The following is a 20,116-nucleotide window of genomic DNA, read 5'->3' as shown; positions in this document are numbered from 1 at the left end:
TATCTATTGTAGTTTTGATCTCTGAAATAGCCAGTGAAGTGGCTAAAGCCTAACATTTAAGGCAAAATGAAACAAAGGAGGATTTGCCCTCTTTCTAGGCCTTGGTAAGCAAGAGGGGAGTGATGAAAAAGCCCTTAGCACAACTGTCCTTGTCATTTTAACCCCAAGTTTGGTATTAATAGGGTAAAAAGCTGCCTTCTGGTGGCTTTCTTACGTTGCAGTCCTTACAGGAATTCATCTGTGGGTAAAATGATTATTTGGGAGACATGTGCATGTGAAATGAAAATACTGCAAATACTGAAAATAAAAGGAATATATGTTTTCATGTAACAAAGAAGTGTATAAATATGATTTTTTTTTCCCCATCCCGCCTTCATGTGGCATAAAGCTGCCATGCTGAATATGGATTCCTTAAGGCCCCAACCCTTTTATTCATTTTTTTAATTAGTTAGCAGCATTGACTGCTATCTGGAATTTGGAGTGTCTTATTAGGTATGTAAAAAATTTTTGCTGTTTCTACTGGAATATAATACAATCACCTTGCACTTTTTTGGGTAGTTCCTTTTCAAATTGGAAAATGAAGATAGTGAAGCACTTACTTTTCTTTCTTCTGCCTTTTAAAGGCTGTCATAATAATAATGCAGTATTTGGAGTTAAATAGTACAAAAAATGTTAGATTTTATATTCTGCGTAGCAGGAACTTAAAATTTACAAAACCCCTTAAAGGACACTAAAACAAGCATTCCACAAGATAAGGTTATCAATTAAAGAAACAGCAGTAGACCCCACTGGAGACAGTGTTTATATTAGTATGATACCTCAATACTGCAAGGCCTTCTGTTTGCGAAGGTGCATATTAAACCTGAAAGCTTGATTAGTGTATTGCATGTTGATCAAATGATTACTCTTTTTTTTTTTAATTTAAAGTAGTTAAGATCAGTATAGGAGTATTTTAGAAGCATGCATAATTGTCTTAATTTTTTACATGGAGTTTATGTTAAAATTCATTGGTAAAATGGAAGACTTAAAACAGATTTTATTTTAATGGAAGACAAGGCTTATACATACTGCTGAGGCTTGCTCAATGCAGAATTTCTGATTTTTCTAAGAAGTTCTGAAAATAAGGTTTGGACTAAACCAAAAACTTTCTGGCAGACACATTAATTAAAAAGAAAAAAAAGTTTGGAAGCATCAAAAAGTGACAGCTGTGAAACTGAAAAAATGCCGGGCCTTCTCCAAAAGCACCCGCTTCCTGCCGAGGTCTTGCTGCCCAGGGTTGGTTTGCGGGTTGTGGGAATACGCAGCCGTGGAGCTCACGCGGGAGCCGGGAAGCCGTGAGCGTCCCGGCAGAGCTGCCCTGGTGCCGCAGCACAGGGAGGTCTCTCCCAGCCTTGCGCGTACAGTATTGCTGCGTACGTACTGCAGCGGGGAGCAGGGAAACCCTGAGTTTCCGGCGTGTGCTCCCTGCTGCAGCACTGGCAGTTAGCTTTCGAGTATTTTTGAACTGTCAGCCTTAGAGCAGCAAACCTGACGTTTTTGCATGACTAGAAACGCATAGCTTGGGAATACAGAGGCTCTCGAGTGAAAACGCTGCCCCTGTTAGAGCTGTTTCCATTTTTGTACTTGGGCAGTTTCAGGATGCTCAGCAATTGCCGTTAGTTGAGTTTGGAGTTTTGGGGGAAAATGGCTTGGATTTACCAGAAATTTGGACCACTGATATATTAGGAAAAGATACTTGGGTGCCAGTGATAAACTTCTTTTTAACCAAACAACTCCCATTCCTCTCCCATTTTATTGGAAGACCTGCAATGAGTTACAGAACTAGCGTGGCTTTTGTCACTGATATGTTAAGAAAGACACCAGATGTGATGAAAATCTTGATAATTCTTTGCCCTTCAAGTGGGGAGTGTGGTTTTTGCTTATGTTCTTGAAAGAAAACTTTCTGTACAGAATGATTTGTGCAGGACCCATCCTTGCTAACGGTAATCCTACAGCGAAGCTGCAGAGAATGTCACGATACTCATCTTCTCAGTTGAAAGGTCTGTGTTCCTCAAACTGTAGGTTTGTAGGTCCTTTGGTGTTATCAAAAAGACTTAAATGAGGCTGCAAATTATCAGATAGCTGCAGTAGCCTAGCTCCTCCAGATGAGATGAATGAAAACTACCTTTAATTGCTGGCCAGCGATCGCTTAGGCTGAGGAATATGCTTAAGGAGTCTTGCTTTTTTCCCGTGGGCTTCCTGTCAGTGTCTCCGTTTTTATTTTTTCTCCATTAGATTGCAAGCTTCCGAGTGCCAGGCGGTGATCGTTTGTTTTTGTCACAAGCTTTTAAAACTCAAATGATGCAGATCCTGGCAAGTAGTTTGTACTGCGAGGCACTTGCAGGGTGTTAAAACAAGTCATGTCGATTCTTTATTCAGACTACATCTGTGGCAGGTTTGCCGCCCCCCCCCCCCCCCAGTTTTCAATTACCTGTGAGTAATTGGAAAAATGAAGTTCGGAAACACTGGTAATGGTGGTGAATGTATAACTTGGACTTTTGCAGAAAGGGATTATACAGTGAGTAAGGCAGTTTCTTTTTGCCGGGGGGTGGGGGAGCTTTGTGTTTTTCTTTTCTTTTTTCTTTTTTTCTTTCCCCCCCCTCCAACAGTCCAAGTTCTGAAACTTCTCATTATACGTTTCAGAAGTGGCTTCTTAGGTCTAATTCTGCCTTTGCTCTCAGATCTCTCCTGTCACAAACTTGTATTTTCTTTTTCCTGGTATACTGCAAGCTCTTTTTTGAAAGCTCAAGAACCTGAAGGTTTCTCTTTTGGAGGCACAAAATCAGAATTGCTCTTCAATATACCTTAGTCTGGTGAGAGTGTATATCTGAACTAGTTTTTGAAATTTCGAAGAACATCAGAATGGTCATGTTCTAATAGGGCTCCCCTGAGGAAGATTGGTTTGGCAAAGGACACTCTTCATGGTTGAACGTCGACTAAAATGTGTGTTAGTTTTATCACGGTTTTAACAACGATTATATTAATAGAAATGTCTTGTCACATAAAATTCCCCTGTGCTTATTATCTCCCTTCCCCCATATGTTTGAAATTTTACTGAAAAGATTTAGAAATCTAGAAGAGGCTTAGGCCGGAAGCAGGATGTTTACCGCTGGTCAGTTTTTCTAATTTTTCTGCAGCCTGCCCCATAAGAGCAAATTGGCTGATTTCTGTTGTTCAGCTATTTATTTTATTATTCCCCATGATGTGAAAGTTGCACTGCCTTATTTTTCTATTTAAGCAGTATGCTGATCCACAGTAATTGACACTAATCCTTAAAGATTAGAGAAATATTTTGCTCTGGTCTTTCAAAAGTGAATGCTATCTTCATCAATATATCTTATGCACACCTGAGTTCATTTGTACCTTCAAAATGATAGTAGATCAGCCTGAACTAATCAAAAGTGTTGGTTCTTACTTGCATCCTGTAGAGTGTTTTCTTCAAAATAAATTAAATCTCTATGTTCTCTTTGCTCATCTACAGTAAAGAAAGCAGTTGAAACTCGATTTTTATTTTTTGTCTCTACTCCCTTCAGCTTCTTTTTAATTTTCTATTTTAAAAATGACTGTGGGAAATAACTCTTAACTTTCCAAAGAAAACGTGTATCATACTAGTTGCTGCTTGATGCCTCTCTTTTACTGTGCAGGATAGCATCAAGCCCATGCTTTTGCAGACAAGTGAATGACATTCCTAACTGGGTTACTCTTGAGATGTGACGAGCATCTGGGAATATTTGTATGTGAGGAAAATGTGCTAGTTGACTTTAGAGGTGTAACTGTCACTTAGGGAGAAGCTTGCTTGTCTTGATAAATGTGGCTAACATGTCTTTAGAGTAAGTATGTTTTGTAAAATATAAAATGTACATTATTTGGAAGATACATTTTTATGCAACTTCTTATGCAGTTTTTTCATAACTCATACAGAATGCTGAAACATACTTTTTATTTTAAATAAAACCTTTTTTCCCCCCTCTTACCACAGGATAATGAGAAAAGGACCCCTTTACATGCTGCTGCCTATCTGGGAGATGCAGAAATTATTGAACTACTTATTTTATCTGGTATGTTCTGTTCCTATTAATGGGGGAAAAAAAACCTCTATGCACATCCAAAGAAATATTTATGTACGTCTTAGTTTGTTTATTTTTTATTGAGTTATTTAATGCCCTAGGAATTTAAGTAAATATATTTATACTGAAAATCTAGTTTGCAGACTTACCAGTGTTTTAATAATGTGTAGTTTTCTTCTAAAATACTTTTCACAGAAAGCTTTCTCAATTACAGCTTTTTTATATGTAGCTTGATAGCTTTAGGCAGTTTAAAATTGCAGTTTAAAGACATAATAGCATATCTTGTACAGGTAGACTTTAGTAACATTGTTTTGGTACCATTATGAACTGACTTTCAGAAAAATTATTAATGAAGATGGAAGGTGGTAACCAAAGTTGATTATTTTTCTCAGTATCTTTTCCAGTTGGCTTAAATGCACAGAACACAGCTGGCATCTGCTGAAAAACTTAAAATCACTTCCCCCCTTTTTTTCCTCTTTATTTCTATGACTAAATACAAGTCCTGTAAGGCAGTTCATTTCACTGTTTAAAAACAAACAAAAAGCCCACCCATCTGCAACCAAAATCTGAAATCACAACTTCAGGGCTCAGACATTGAATAGATTTTCTTTGGCCTTGGACAAACCCACCCATCAAGTAGCTCAAGGCTCAGTTCATGATAGGGAACTGCTTTGAGGTTAAATAGCAGGACTAGAACTTGTAAACATCCAGCAGAACTTTTGTAATCTTCTTGCTGCTTAATGGCATACATTACCCATGCCAAGATATTCGTTTCCCCCCTCATCTTTAATAACGAATTTTGCTTTAATGAAATATCACTGTTAAGATTATAAGAGGCACTTTCAAACTTACCTCAATTGAAATTGCTAGACAGATTTCATTACGCTGCTGTGATTTAATTTGTTAATAACTTAGAAAAATATATTTTCATTTCAAATATTCCACGTTGAAAAATCTTTTAGGTCACATAAGAAAAATTTCTCCAGAAGAGCACAACTGTGTTCCTGATAAGGTGGGTCAGGAAAAGCACATTATTTTTCCTTATCAAGAGAAAAACAAAGTTTTGATGATTCTTGGGAATCTATAATGACCCCTTTCTTCTGAAAAGGAATTTCAGATTTGGAAGAGGCATTTCTCTTCTAAGGGGTTTTCACAATGATAAAATATTAACCATTTCTTAATCTTTGCAAAGTTGTAGTCACATACTTCTGAGACTGCAGTTCCTGACTGCTTTGGGTGAATGGAGTCCAGTTACCAGAATTGTGACTGAGTCTTTCTCTCTCTCAGGCACAGACCTGAAAAAGGATAATTCTCCTATCCTAAGGCATCAATGAAAGAAAATCCTGTTTGGGGGATGATAGGGGAGGAAAGGTTCATCTTGCTATTTAGGCACACAGCCTGGGACAACAGTGTTATAAAAACTGGAGAACAAAGGTGGGGGGGGGGGGCAAAGAACTGAGATATTAGAACTGTACAAATAGTCCCAAGTTGAAAAGTTGCATGGAAGAGAGGATATGGGGTGCTACTTGTTCAGGAAGCCTGGGAGGGGTTGATATGTCACACAATGAAACTTAGTAAAATAAAATCAAGATTTACCTGTACACAACAACATTTTAAACAACTGCAAAATCAAAAGCTTTGAAAGCTGTGTATAGGCAATATCAGTCTAACCTCACCATACTCTTGCGTTAATGCTGCGGGCTTCACTTACATGTCCACATCTTTCTGTAGAAGCATTACTTCATGAGTTGCACGCGGAGGGACCGCTCAGGGGATGAATCGGGGTGGTACAGTGAAGGAGGCACAGATGCCAGTTGTTGATGCATTTGTAAGTGAATGAAGGCAGGCATTGATTGCAGGAAGAGAAAGGATTATTTGTGTGTTAAAGCTGTTCGATTTGAAAGGCTGTGTTGCACTCAGGCATTGATCTCTATATACTTGCTTGCAATCCATGATCTTATGCAAGCAGCTTAAGCTGGACTCTTAAAAAGTGGTCACCAATTCAGTCTTCGTTTATAAATCCTGAATTTGAGATCTTGTAGTTTGTGAAGTGTGAGCACCCACAGCTGTATCTAAAGTACTGCGCCAGCTATTTCTCTGAGAAATCAGGTGTCTGGCTGTCTCAAAACAAAAATCTTGGGTTGTGCGTTTTAACTTCAATCTCTTAATTGATACAAATGGAACTGAGGTTAAGTTTATTATCATCTCCATTTCATAAAAATATGAAACATTCATCATTGTGATTCATTTGGAGATCAAATCTCTCCTTTGAGGCAGAGAGATATAATGTTATAATTTGTCATAATACATGAGCATAGAAGAACAAATGAAGAACGTCTTTTACCACAGCAAGGTTTGAACAGTTTGCTGTGTTGCAAGACCTCATTTTGAACAATGAGAAGATAGTTTGTTAAATTAATAATACCTCCTTTATACAATACATTTGCGTGTTAAAATTGTGTATAATTGACCTATTGTAATGTATTTACACAAGGATTTGAATTAAGATGGTGCAGACCGCTTTCATTGGGTTCCTTTCAGAAATGCATTTTGGATCCTGAATTACTAGTACGATAACTTTATAGCACATTATGATAATCAAAAGACCCACTTTGCATTTTCTGAAGATACATCTGTTTCAGCTTACTTGCACACATCTGTAGAAGAAACTTCCGGTCTTACAAGCATATTTATTTAATTTTTAAATATTTGAATGAGTTATTCACCCATCAGACTTCATGGTTGCTCTGTGACCTCTCTCATTGTGTTTTTTCACCTGAGCAAGGGGGTTGAAGATATCAATTTGGACGCAGACTGCAAACAGGGAAGCAAATTGCTTCAGCAACTCTAATTTGGGGTGTGATATCTAGACTGCTTGAGTTTGGGGGATATTTTTTTTGTTGTTGTCTTTATCTAATTAACTACTAAACTTTTTTACTGGCTTACTTATCAGCTTGTCTCCTGAGGATGTAAACATTTTGCTAGCAAATTCTTATACTCCTATAGTATTTGGAAGCGTGACTATTCAAGTATCCATCCCCTTTAGATTGTAGCTAGATAAGCAAATAGAATCCTGAATTTGTTAGATAAGGAGATTAACAGTAAATAAATAAAAGTTGTAAAGCTTGCTGTTTCCCATCACAGAGTGATGGGAAAAAAATTACATTTTAGATGCTTCAGATTCATAACTTCAGAAATATTTTCTTTTTCGTATTACTTTTATAGAGTCATAGCATCTATCAAAGCTGCATGATTACAATGTATGTACAACTATAAATACAAAACCTAATACATAAATACATGATTACCTTGCATAATTGCACTGAATTTAGTTATGTAAATGCTTAATGACAAACTACTGAGTAGTAAAAAAGTAATCTAACTTAAACTTGTAGTTAACTGAATGCTAACTTAGCATTCAGCATTCATTTACCTAAGAGTTTAGGTTACTTTTCTACTACTCAATAGAAAACTTAACAAACTAAGTTAGCATTCAGCTATCAGAAAGTTAGTTTAATCCAACCCCTTGTCCTTTCAAAGAAGTCCTGGTAAGCAAAATATCAAATTCTTCTTTCAGTTAAGTCTCTCAAGTGAATCGTAGCTTTTTAAAAACCATTATTCCCGTTTGTCCTTGAGTACTGGAATTTCAAATCCTTACTTGTGGCTTTACTTTTCTGTTCCTGATACAGTGAGTTATATTTTACGCAATTAATGTTACATGATATGAGTAGTATCCTAGAATTTCTTCTTAATGCCATCAGAGTCTATTCTGCAGGGAACGGACATGTGAGAAACAGGGCAGATTAATGCGATCCCAGATCGTATTCTGCTGACTAGTAAGTTTTTCATGTGTTTTCTTTAAAATATACAGACAATATTATTAGTACCTTGATTGAACTCAGCACACTTCATGAAAATAAGCATATTTCTATTCAATAGATTTAGTTGCATTGACAGGTAAATACTAACAACACATTTTCATTTGCTTAACCCAAAATATCTTGTATATGTTGTGTTAATTTATATTTTGAATCATATGACATCCATGCAGTCAAAACTGATTTTCACTGCGTGGAGCTCAGCATACACGAGCGTGTGGTCAAACACAGCCCGGTTAAGGTTTGGCAGCTGAGGAGTGTTTATTATGCTTTCCTCTGGGTCAGCTGGAAAATGCAAGAATCATGTAGATGCTGGAAAGCTATTATTGCAATAACAACGAGACAGATTTTGGAGGCTATTAAAGACCCTACAACATCATCCTACCCAAATAAACTTTCTTTCTTTCTTTTAATTCCGAAGCCATGCAAGTACTGGAAGTCCGTGCAATAACAGTCATGCGGTTCAGCTGTTAAAAGGCTACGACTGTAAAAATATAGGAGAAATTGTTGGGCTAGCAAATGTACCCAAATGGAAGAAGGTTTCACAGGGGATCCTTTTACACAGATTCTATCTTACAAGCCACTTCCTGTGCCATTAGCGATAGCTGCTGTCTTCTGTTCACAGCTGTCTTAACTTCCCTCTGGCAGCAGTAACAGTCAGTGGCTGGGAAGAAAGTAGTTAACATGCTCTTTAACCTTTCTTTGAGAGAGAGAAGGAGGGAGGAGGAGGCTGGCTTACAAAAATGTAGAAAAGTTCATTAGCTCAATGTGTCTGATAAACTCGTGTTATTCTTGGAAATATGGAATTCTGGGAGGGAGTGGATTTAGTAGACATGGCAAAAACTATTCAGTTCTGGTAGGAAATTAACTTTTTATTTTTACCTGGCAGTAAAGTATTGGAGGATAGATTTGCCTTAATTGTGTGAGGTTCTCCTGCCCACCCATTCCTTTTATAGTAAGCATATATGTGAGTTTTCTTTAATTAAAAGATGTATATATACACTGAGAGGACAACATTGTATTTATTATATCTCATAGAAACAACACTATAATTGATCAAAAGATGCCCCAGTTTTTTTCTCCCTCTGATTGTTTTGCTGCTCTATAGATCCTCTACTAGAGCTTTAGTTTCTTAATATTGGGAAGCTTCCCCTTAATAAAGTCATATTCATTATTGTTGCAGCAATAATTTTACATATTTCCAATTTTTTAAGGGAAAGTTAACCTAGCTTTCTATCACTAACTGTTTCAATTCATTCTTGAAGTCTTTTTACTTTACAAACTTTACCTCCTCTTGAATTTTTACATATTTTTCTATTTAAGAAAGAGTTTTTTTCTTCTCTATTCATTCCACTGCATAGTCTGAGAATTTCTGTCTGCCACCTTAAGTACTTGCAGGGCCTTCCTCTCTGGGTAAAAATTGATCATTTTGAAGGGGGAAAACTTCCTAAGCTAATACTAGTCCTTGGGAAAATCATTAAATAGAATCCAGTTACAGTATGAACTGTCATTTTTCCTAAATGATTTATACTGAGGTTCTTCCTAATTTCTGCAAAGATCATTCCTGAAAGTATTTTAACATACTGATCATTAATAGGCAAAGTTTAGATTTCATCTTAAAAACCTAACAACAAAAAAAACCTTATTTACATTTCTTATTCCTAAGTAAACAATTTTTCAGGCTTTTAAATACTGAATATAGGTGTCTGTATGAGTGCAACCACCTTTGCTTTATTTGCTTACACTGTAATATTGTGTAATCCCTAGCACATCTTGTGAAATAATAAGGGAAAATTCTGTCCCTGACAGCCTAAAAACACAGACTACACACAGAGCAGTGGAAAGCAATTCAACACTTTAAATTAGTACCGTGAGTAAAGATGGAAATGTCGTGTCAGTTCCATTGTATTTCTTTTCTAACTAGTGGTGTATAAGTAATGTGGGGATTAAGTAAATCAATCTTCTAAGGGAGTGTACAAATTAGAACGATTCTGATGTAGACCTCAGGAAGACAGGATCACGGCAAAAAGATGACAAAAAATGATGTGATGAATTACAGCTACATATAACTTTGTGACACTTGATGGATGAAGAAGGAGCTGTGTGGCTGTTCCTTACAACATTTCCTGCTCAGGCCCTCATTGCATGTCTTGAAGGGCAGAAGGGACGAGACGCCAGCTTTTATTCAGATGTAAGGGTAATGAGATCAGGAAAGTAACACTGGATTGCAGAAGCATTCATGCAGATGTTGGGAGATGATGGCATTTAAATGTGCAACTGCCAGATATGGGACTGATCTAATTAAAGATTCCAGGACCATACTGTAAATCAGTGCATGTAGCCAGTTGGAAAATGTGTCTCTTGGAAAATGAATTTTCTAAAAGCAAACACAGCTGGGTTTCAGTAGCTGCTCTGCTAGATTTATTAAATAAAACATTTCTTCTAATTGTCGGTTTTATAAATGCAACTTTGTAAAATGTGATTTAACATTGAAGGGAGATGAGGAGGGAAAAAGAATTTTTAACGCTTCCCATTTTGAAGAGGAAAACATTCTGGTTTCAGGTTTGCCTAGATGGGCAAAATTATTTGATTGTGCTAGCAAAGCTGGTGATGAAGAAAGACCTTGGTTAATATTTCAGTTGAAGAGTGCACCAAGACAGAAAAGTCAGTTGGTTAATACTTGTAATGTGCTGTTCTGCCGTTTTGGGGAGTATCATTTATACATACATACATACATATATATATATATATATATATATATATATATATATATATTTGGTTTTTTGTAATTTCAAGCAAAGACGATGGTTATTTGTGACTAGTACTGCATTTGATATCTCGTTTGGAAAGCCTCCAAAACATTCTTCCACAAGCTCTGCAGAATTAGTGAAATAAAAGAAATTTCACCCTAAGGTAAAATATTTGAACAGTTTAAACAAGTGTATCAACTGTTAATAGAGGACAGTAATAGGTCCTTGAAGAGGTTAAAATAGCATTAACAGGTTTAAATGCTGAAGGAAGATCCTGTCTCATCAATGACAGTAAAAGTCCAACTTTTCTGAAGTTTTAAGGCCAAATCTACCGAGAAAGGGAAGATCAGTCTTTTCTTAACATAATTTGAATTATGCTACCCCTCCCTATGAAAGAGTAAAGTGCTACGCAGCTTGTATCTGAACGTGTTCAGAAGGTGAGAAGTGCTGCGGTTAACACAGTGCAGGTACAGCTTCACAGAGGTCATTTTGCATCAGTGATATTGTGTATGCATGCACATATTCAAATCATCTTTAAGCAAATTGCTGAGTGCAAAAGATACTCAACAAAGGTGTAATATATTTTCTAAAATCTATTTGCAAAGATCTAAGATAGAGCTTTACGCTGTCAAGGTTGTAAAATTCAGCAGTGTTGCAGGATATCAGTGTGCTGGGTTTGAGGGAGCTTCATGTCTCATGGGGAGTAGTGAAAGGGGGAGGGAGGAACTGAAATATTTTCCCAAGATCATGTGCTAAGACTAAAGAACAGCCCAGTGGAGGGCAATGGCCTCAGATACAAGACTAGAGAAGCTGTTCTGTGAAATTTAAATCGTTCTTGGCAGCATGTCTTTTTGGAGATATTTAAAGACAAAAGTATCTTTCATGTTCATTTCAGGTATTCTTTTGTTCAATGTATTTAGAGCTGCAGGTCTCCTGATCCCTGCAGCCTTCATACATTAATAATGCATAAGTAATTTTTGTAGTTGGTTTGTTCCAATTACCACTTTAAAATTGTGTGTTTTGGTCTAACAACTTTGGAACTCATCTAAGAGTTGTTTGTTGCCAGTGTGAAAAAGTAAACTTGCTAATTCTTTCTTATGTAGGTTAGTCAGAGATTTAGATCTTTTGTTAAAAGTAAGCTTTTATTTTTTTTCCTTTTTTTCAGAGAATCTATAAATGTTTTGTGTATTTGAAAGATGATGATTTATTTTAGAGTCTAGATGTTTTTTTTTTTTTTTTTTTTTTTTTTTTTGAGAGAGAGACATATGGGCTGTCCTGCGCCTAGGATTTCTTATTTCTTTGCTGTGTGGAAGATCACTTATGGAGGTGGAGTTTGGGGATACTTTGTTTAGATTTTTAGGGGGTATTTTGTTGGAGGATTTTTGCTCATTTTTTCAGCATTAGAACTTTTTGAGAGGGCCATATTACTTTTAAGTATTGCTTCAGATTTCTTCAGGTGATTCTGGTAAGAAATAAACCCATAATTATCCAAAAAATAAAAGACACTTTCAGTTATTATTTTCTTTAAGTCCTAGCAAATTTGATTAACTTACCACTGGATAACCTCTTGTACTGTATATTTTTGTATTTACTTGTACTCTCTTCTGATGCAATTTTAGACTTTAATTAGCAGAAATGTCAGTGACTGACTTAGATGAACCCACAAACACAACTTGGATCTCTGAGCATGTTCTCTCTGGGACTTTGGTAACTGCTCTTTTCTTGCAGTAGAAAAGTGCCTTTTTCCCATTTGCTGGATGTGCTGGTACTCCTATCTCAGCCTTGCTTACGAGTTACCAAGTAACTCTTTTAATTCCAAATAGTACTTTGCTTTAAAATGTTGTAAAGAAATTTGTATCTGGAAAACTAATAGAACATGTGTGTCTAGCTCTTCCTTTAGACTTTTTTTTTTTTTTTTTTTTAATCTGCATCCAGAAGGCATTAAATCTCCTTCTAGGAGCCTCTCTGAGAAATTGTAAACTTTGTCAGCTACTTGCTACTTCTCTTCTACTTATTCTAGTGTTTTGATTTCTGTTACTCTATACTTACTCTAGTGTTATGACTTCTGTTCCTCTCTGCTGTTTTTTTTCCTTAATCAGATTTCACTTCATGTGTTTGAGTCAACTGAAGATTGTATTATATCTGCATCTTGCTGATATTTTATTGCATTTCTTAACCTTTTTCCATACTAGAATAATTTTTATTTATTTTTCTAATGTAAGTTTATCTGTTTTTTTTTCTCTTATTTCTTTGTGAGCTTTCTACTTTACCCTTCCTTTTATTCACATTGAGGTCTTTTGCTCTATTTCTTATTTGCTCCAGACTAAGCGTGCTGAAATCTTAGAGTCCCCTCTTTTCCTCTGTGTTATCCAAATGATACTAGAAAGTTGGTCTTACACTTTTGGAGCTAAAAACAAGTTTGTTCTTTGTTTCTTGTTTACAAATGCGCACTTTGTTTCTTGCTAATATATTAGTTACATGGATTATCTCACCAAGTCTGTTAACTAAATCATATTCCAGATTTTTATTGACCTAATATGCTTTGGTTTTCATAAAGTTTGTATTATGCAAGCTTCCCTACGTGTTCAATTTTTCCTAGCACAGGTGCTTCCCTACTATAGAAATCTTGGTTTTATTTAAAGCTTTATATGCTTTTACAATCCAATTGACATATGGCAAATAAACTGAAGACAACTGCATGTCAAGACAGTGATACTGTCAGATTATTTATTTGCATTTTGGTCGTTAGTTTTAAGGATTGCTAGTGGCAATAAATCACTTTTTTATTTGGTTAGGGCTTCTTCCTTTTTTCTTATTTAATCTTCTCCTTTTTCTGGGTATCTGCTGTTTTTTTCCGTTTACTGTACTATGTTTTCTAATTTACAAATGTAGCATACCACTTATGGACTGCTACAAAAAGAATAGGAGAAAGACTTTGGATAATAGCACTTTTCTATTTCTAGAAATAGAAATCAGATAGACTGTGATAGTCCTCATTTCTTGATGGTTGGCTGTAGATACAAAGTCTAGTTGGCCATCGTTTTGGCTGTTGCTTTTGTCAGCTAAAAATAAGGTGTGGTTAAAAAAATAATGTGGAAGACAACAAAAATAACTACAGATTTGTATGTCTGATGTATCGTATGTTGTTTATGTTCTTAATTACTGATTACACTCAGGTTGTTGCCTGTTGGGAAAGATCACCAACGTTTACAAGACAATTCTAGGGCCATTTAGGAACTCTTTTCACTTGAGCTCTGTCTGTGGAAGACGTCAGCTTGCGTGCGTGTTCTTGAGCTGCGCGGGATGTTTTGTTGGAACTTTCCAGTAACTACTGGTTTTCAGTTAAATGGAAAATTTCTCTATTAAGCAGAGGAGGGAGTTTACTGTGATTGGAGTATGATCAGGGCAAGGCGAGTGTTGAGAGGTGATATCTTTTTATTAGACTTCCAGAACGCCTAAAACAGAAGTTAGAGAAAATACTCAAATGGGAATTACGTAACATAACGTTTTGTCTAATAAGCAATCACATCTCTGTAAATTCTGTCTCTTGTGGAAGAAAAACATTAGTTTTCAAATAAAGATGGATAAATTTTCAATTTAAGATGTATGAAAACCTAAAAAGTTATTTTTATATACTATGTACTTTTAAATATAATTGTATATACTGTCTTTCTCTCTCGGAGTCCAGTACTCTCTGACCACGTTCCTTTAGATATGCCACGCGCACGGAGAGTGCAATGTTTAATATAAAAGTTTACTTTGAAGATATTGGATGTTACACCGGATTTTTGATTTAGCAGAGTGATACAGCAATATACTGAAATCACAATTCAACGTACGCTTGTACGGTTCAGTCACGACACAAACGTGACTCGCTCTGCCAGGCTCTGCAATGCGCTCACCGTCACGACACCGGGCGTCCCCGGTCGCCGCGGAGGGATACGTGGGTTGGAGCCGGCTCCAGCCTGCTGCTCTCCTCAAAATTCGTTAGTTGTTGAGGTTTTAGACTCTCTGGGCTGAGCGACGTGTGCACTTCGCCCGTGCTGGTCTGGCTGTCTTGGAGAGACGGTCACGTTTTTTGGATCGGCTCGGGAAGAAATAGTTACCCGCAGTCTGTGGCTGCTCGCGGAGAGGAGCGGTCGCCCTCCGGCCCGCCCTGGGTCGGGGTCAAGGCAGCTGCCTGCGCCGCTCCGCGCTGCCTGGGCACCTCGCCTTGCCCGTCTCCTCTGAGCCTTCTCCCCTCGCAGCGCTCTTCGGCCGCTCACTCTCTCTGGGCGTACGTAAATACAGTATATTAAAAATTCATTAAGCCTTTTCTCGCTTGTTGAAGTTCCCTGGGAGGTGGGAGATAATTCAGTTGCTTCCTTTGGAAAAAAAAAATCCCCAAATTCTTCTTTCCTTTTAAGAAAAATAAAATAAAACCAGGCTTGCGTGTCTTACAAGTATTTGCGCAGCTTCCTTCGTGGCGCAGCAGGCCGTTTCCTGGGTGTCCTGTCAGTGGCCGGGAGGTGCAGTTGCTGCAGTCGAGCTGTTGGAAGCGGGGACGGGAGGTGCTGGCGTGGGCTAAGCAGCACGGTAGAGCAGAGGAACTCCGTTCCCAAATCCCCGCGGTAGAAGAAGAAGCACCCCTCTGTATATATTTAGGCAGCAAAGTGACCCATCGCAAGGAAACTGGAGGCCTGGGGAATAAATGTAGCCTCTTTCACTATTTTAATGGAAAATCTCAGCTATAGTAGGAAAGCCAGAGATTTTTTTTTTGTTGCTGAATGGAGGCAAGGATTCGTTCTTTCTTATCCAGCGGTTCTCTCACGTGCACTTGGAAATACAGATTACCTAGTATAAAAAGATGAATACACTTTAGAAGAGTATTGCAGCTGCAATGATAAGAATTTTCTTAGAGCGTGCATTTCAGTTTGGAGAAAAGAATCCATTCCCATTTGGGACACTCTGCTATATTAACCAACCTAGAGTGATTATTTTCTAATATTTCTATCCCTGTACTTGAGAATATTTTTTTTCTGTGATTATATTATCAATTTATCTTTATTTTTTTGTTACAGGAGCTAGAGTTAATGCCAAAGACAGCAAATGGTTGACACCTTTACACAGAGCAGTGGCATCTTGTAGCGAGGTATGAGGTTGTTTGGTTGGGGGTTGGGGGGGGTTGTGACATCTTCATGTTAAAATAAGACATACAAATACCTTCCAGTCCAGTTTTTACAAACTGAAACTACTCCAAATGTTTGTGATTGCAGCACACTTGCAACAGTTTGTTTAACTACATACAAAAGTCTAATTATGTAAGTATAGAACATATTGAGGGTATGTATCATATGTCTGAGTAGGAAGAAGCGGGGAAGATGCTAAATTTGCAGTTCTAAGCTTTGCTGTCTGCTCAAATGCCAATTCCCTAACAGTGAAGCTCCTACGTTCAGTGTTTTGAGGTCTATTACGCTTTACTTAAGGTAATCGAAAGAGTTCAGCATGGAGAAACTAGAGATGTGGTAGGGTTTAACATGGCTTTTGCAGCATAATCTTTGATTTTTTTCACTTCTTGTAGACTATTTTGACCCTTCAGGCATTGAAGAAAAAAACAATCCTATAAGGCCTGTAAGCATCTTTAATAAAGTGCACCATAAATATTCTAATTACTTAATTACTCATTAGTTAATAGTAATGAAAATAATTTTAAAAGTTAGAAATGAAATTGTAAAATAATGTTTTTTAAGGCAATCAGTATTGTAATTATAAGAATGTAGATGAATTTGTCATTGCTCCTGTATCACTGATGTCTTAATCAGAATTCTAAATGCCTGGAGAAGTTCAAAACAGAGAAATGCTGAGCTTGTTATGTGGAAGAGTTTATGTAAACAGTGTAGCTCTAAAATAAGGGTTTTTTAGAAATTCTGTGTACATTTGGGGAGGGATGAAAATGAATAGTTTGGTTTTGGCAGGCATTGAGCTTCAAGCATTCAATCCACAAACTCTATCTGAATAACCTTGTTTTAGTTTTTGTCTTTGAATTCTCTGGGCATATTGTATTATTTTTCCAGCAGCACTAGTAGCAAGTGTGGAGATTGTTTTCAAACATCTTTTTGAATAGCATAATCTCCAGGGTTGCTTTATTCCGAAATACCATTTGTTCTTTTTGAGGTATTTCAGGTTGCTCCCATGAGAGCTGACTGAAGCACCAAATTCTGCATTCATCTGAGCCCTGGGATGGTGAAAGCTCATTGAAACAGTAAAGCTTGTAGAGAAGAGTGCTGCTGGCAAAATGCACTTAAATGATAACAACTTCAAGAAATGTATCCGTAGTCTTTTTATTTTTTTAATGTGGAATATTTTAAACAAAATACAAACCAAAGGCAATCAGAACATGTAGAACAATCAAGATATTTATCCTAAAAGCAGTGATAAGAGCTTCAATTTTCTGTTTCTAAATGTGGTAAGTCATTGGAGACCATATAGGGAGATAGAGAAATGGTTGGTGTGAGTAGGTATTGTTTTGATGGTTACATATATGCATTGTTTTAGGCCTTAGATGAAAAGAAATATAACAAAAGGACTCTTGATGATGGTTTCAGTGTAACATATCTGGACATACCCTTGAAGCAAAGATAGTCACAGTCATCCAATGTCCTTGTCTGATGCAGATAACTAGAATTACAGAGTTCGCTCTCTTTTGTTCTGTATGTTTGTGTGCCTGATGTTTGTTACAAAAACAAAATAATAAACCTAAGCAGATTCACTAATTTTTTAAGTTCATTTAGTGCATGCACATAGAAGAATATAAGATAAATTATTTTCATAGTAATACTACAAATGAAATGACAGCTCTTCTAAAATTTTCATGTTCTAATGATAGTTTTCCTATTTTTTTTAAAAAAAGTTCAAAATACTAATTAGACGCTAAAGCATTAAATCTACTCAGTTTTCTCAGAGAATAGAAACTGTTACACTTTTCATTTGAATCACGAGTTAACAAGGGAACATTTTCACTTTTATAATTTTCTTTTTTGTTTCTGAAAGCAGAAGCAATTTATCAGTTTTTTGTTATAGTTTCTTGCAATAAATGTAATTCACTGTTATTCAACATTCTTCATGTGACTGAGAGTAATGCCTAGCTCTTGTACAGCACGGCAGTTTGAGATTTCCAATAGCTACTTGTGTGTTAAAAGTGCCAACAACTTATTTTTGTGCTCAATGTTTGAGTTGGAAGTCACACAGTAGTACCTCATGCTACTGTGACTCTCTAAATGTACATTTAATAAGTTATCCATGCCTTTTTGCTCTTTCTAGACTTCTGACGGTTTAAAAAAAGAACATGTCTGACAAATTGATGAAAATGCATTGTAAGCTTAAAGTGCTTCACTAATTCATAGCCGTGGAGGAAATCTCAAGGAGCTTCATGGAGCTATGTGAATTCAAAACAACTTGCCAGTCTGTTCAAGGAACTTGATACAAGACCTGTAAATGGTTGGTTCATTTGAATCCTGTAGGGAGGATATCACTTGTTTCCTTGAGAACATCCCCAAGTCTGGATTTATGATAAACTGCAAGTCTCAAAACATGAGAATATGGGTTAAAAAAGTAAAAATTAGTTAAATTCTGATTTAACGTACGTGGATTTAAGGCTTATATAGCATTTCAAATCTTCCCTGAAGTAGCTTCTTGTTTTTGTAAATGTTTTCAGGATGCCGTTCAGGTGTTGTTAAAGCATTCAGCGGATGTCAATGCTCGTGATAAAAACTGGCAGACACCTCTACATATAGCAGCTGCAAATAAAGCTGTGAAATGTGCTGAAGCTTTGGTGCCTCTCCTAAGTAATGTAAACGTGTCTGATCGAGCAGGTAGAACGGCATTACATCATGCTGCCTTCAGTGGACATGTTGAGGTACGCGTTATTTTTCTTAGCTTGTTTCCTAGTCATCTTTCTGTCCACCACATTTCTAACGTTTGGTTTCTCAGTTAAAAATCATGTTGCCCTCCTCCCATCCACCCACCAAAGAAAACCAAACCTTTATTTTATATTTGAATTTTTCTTTTATATGCATCCGTGTATAGTTTGATAGCAGAAATAAACATTACGGCATTTAGTTGAAAGGTTATTTCAGTGTTCACCTTTTTTGGCAGACATAATTGAGTAAGCTGGAGTTCAGACTAGTAAGAGATAAATTTAAAACAGATAAAGCAAGGTGTTTTTCTATTCAGTAGATAGTGAACTTATGGAATATATTGCCACTGAAATTGGAGGAAATACATACAGTAAGCTATAATTCACTAGTTATCAAACCCCTGAAAAGTAAACCCTGAGAAACTGCCATTCCCATTGAAATTACATATAAATATATGTATGTATAATTGGAGACAAATTGGCAGTAGGCTTACTTTTCCTCATTACCTTTTGTACATCCCTTAGTAAAAACCAGATGAGCTCAAATATTCCACAGGTTTGCCATATTTTAACTTAGAAATATTTTAGTTGACTTAGAATTTTGTATTTATTAGTCACTTTGTTATTGCTACCAATGTGGACAGCTAATTTATTTAAATATACAGAATATTCAAAATCAGAGTAAATGTGTTTTCAAAGAATTTAAATATGTGTTTTCTCCTGTGTGATTTTCTTTGCATTATGAATAGAGGATTGTTCTTCTTTCCTTTTTACTCAGATGGTCAGCTTATTGTTGTCTAGAGGGGCCAATATTAATGCATTTGACAAGAAAGACAGACGAGCTATACATTGGGCAGCCTATATGGGTATGTACATATTTGCAGTTGATTATTACTGTGATAGTGAAAAAAATCACCTAATGCTTATTGGTTTTATGCTTTTCTAAGGAAGATACTACATTATAAGTATTGAGGTTATCTGTGTGTCTGCCAGAAAACTATTAGTGGAGTTACTTGAGATTGCCTTGTTGATGTGTTTTTGTGCTGGTAAAATCAATGTGTTAGTTTAATTGAAAAACACAAGGCAAAGAATTTTATTCTTTAAAAAGAAAAAACACGTTCCTAACTCAGCAGAAGTCTAATTGTAGCTGAAAACTTTTGCAATAAGGCTGAATAACTCCTGGGAGAGCTGAGTGAAGAGAAAGCAGGCAATTAATACAAAGAACACCTCAATAAGAAGATGGTTATGTCAGTCTAGGAGATTGTACTTTAAAGGAAAGATGTTTACATTCTAAAACTTCAGATTCTTGCCTTACTGTTTGTATTCAGGAGCTAAGAGTTGTTTTTCTCACAATATTGATCGATGCACTGGCAATACCGTCAGAATAATGTATGTACTTAGATGCTTTGTATGTCAAACTCTCATTATATTAAGTAGTGGGAATTGTTTTCCTCAGCTTAGCTGTACTAAACAGTAATCTTTGTATCC

The 20,116-nt window shown here is 36.5% G+C and overlaps 1 protein-coding gene across 4 annotated transcripts in view; it reads left to right on the top strand.

The window, feature by feature from the left end:
• ANKRD28 (ankyrin repeat domain 28) overlaps window positions 1–20,116 on the top strand; it is a 126,553-nt gene that overhangs the window by 63,157 nt on the left and 43,280 nt on the right. For 3 of the 4 annotated variants that reach the window (XM_062569274.1, XM_062569273.1, XM_062569276.1), the window contains 4 exons: window positions 4,019–4,097; window positions 15,795–15,865; window positions 18,428–18,628; window positions 19,407–19,494. In XM_062569274.1, coding sequence (XP_062425258.1) covers window positions 4,019–4,097; window positions 15,795–15,865; window positions 18,428–18,628; window positions 19,407–19,494 — 439 coding nt within the window. Of the gene's footprint in view, window positions 1–4,018; window positions 4,098–15,794; window positions 15,866–18,133; window positions 18,211–18,427; window positions 18,629–19,406; window positions 19,495–20,116 lie in introns of those variants that run through there. The other variant, XM_062569275.1, reaches the window with a different exon arrangement.

The sequence above is a fragment of the Rhea pennata genome, chromosome 2 (genome assembly GCF_028389875.1).
Source record: "Rhea pennata isolate bPtePen1 chromosome 2, bPtePen1.pri, whole genome shotgun sequence".
NCBI classification, from domain to species: Eukaryota; Metazoa; Chordata; class Aves; order Rheiformes; family Rheidae; genus Rhea; species Rhea pennata.
Note: the sequence above shows the minus strand (reverse complement) of the source record. Positions and strands in the feature narration are given on the sequence as shown.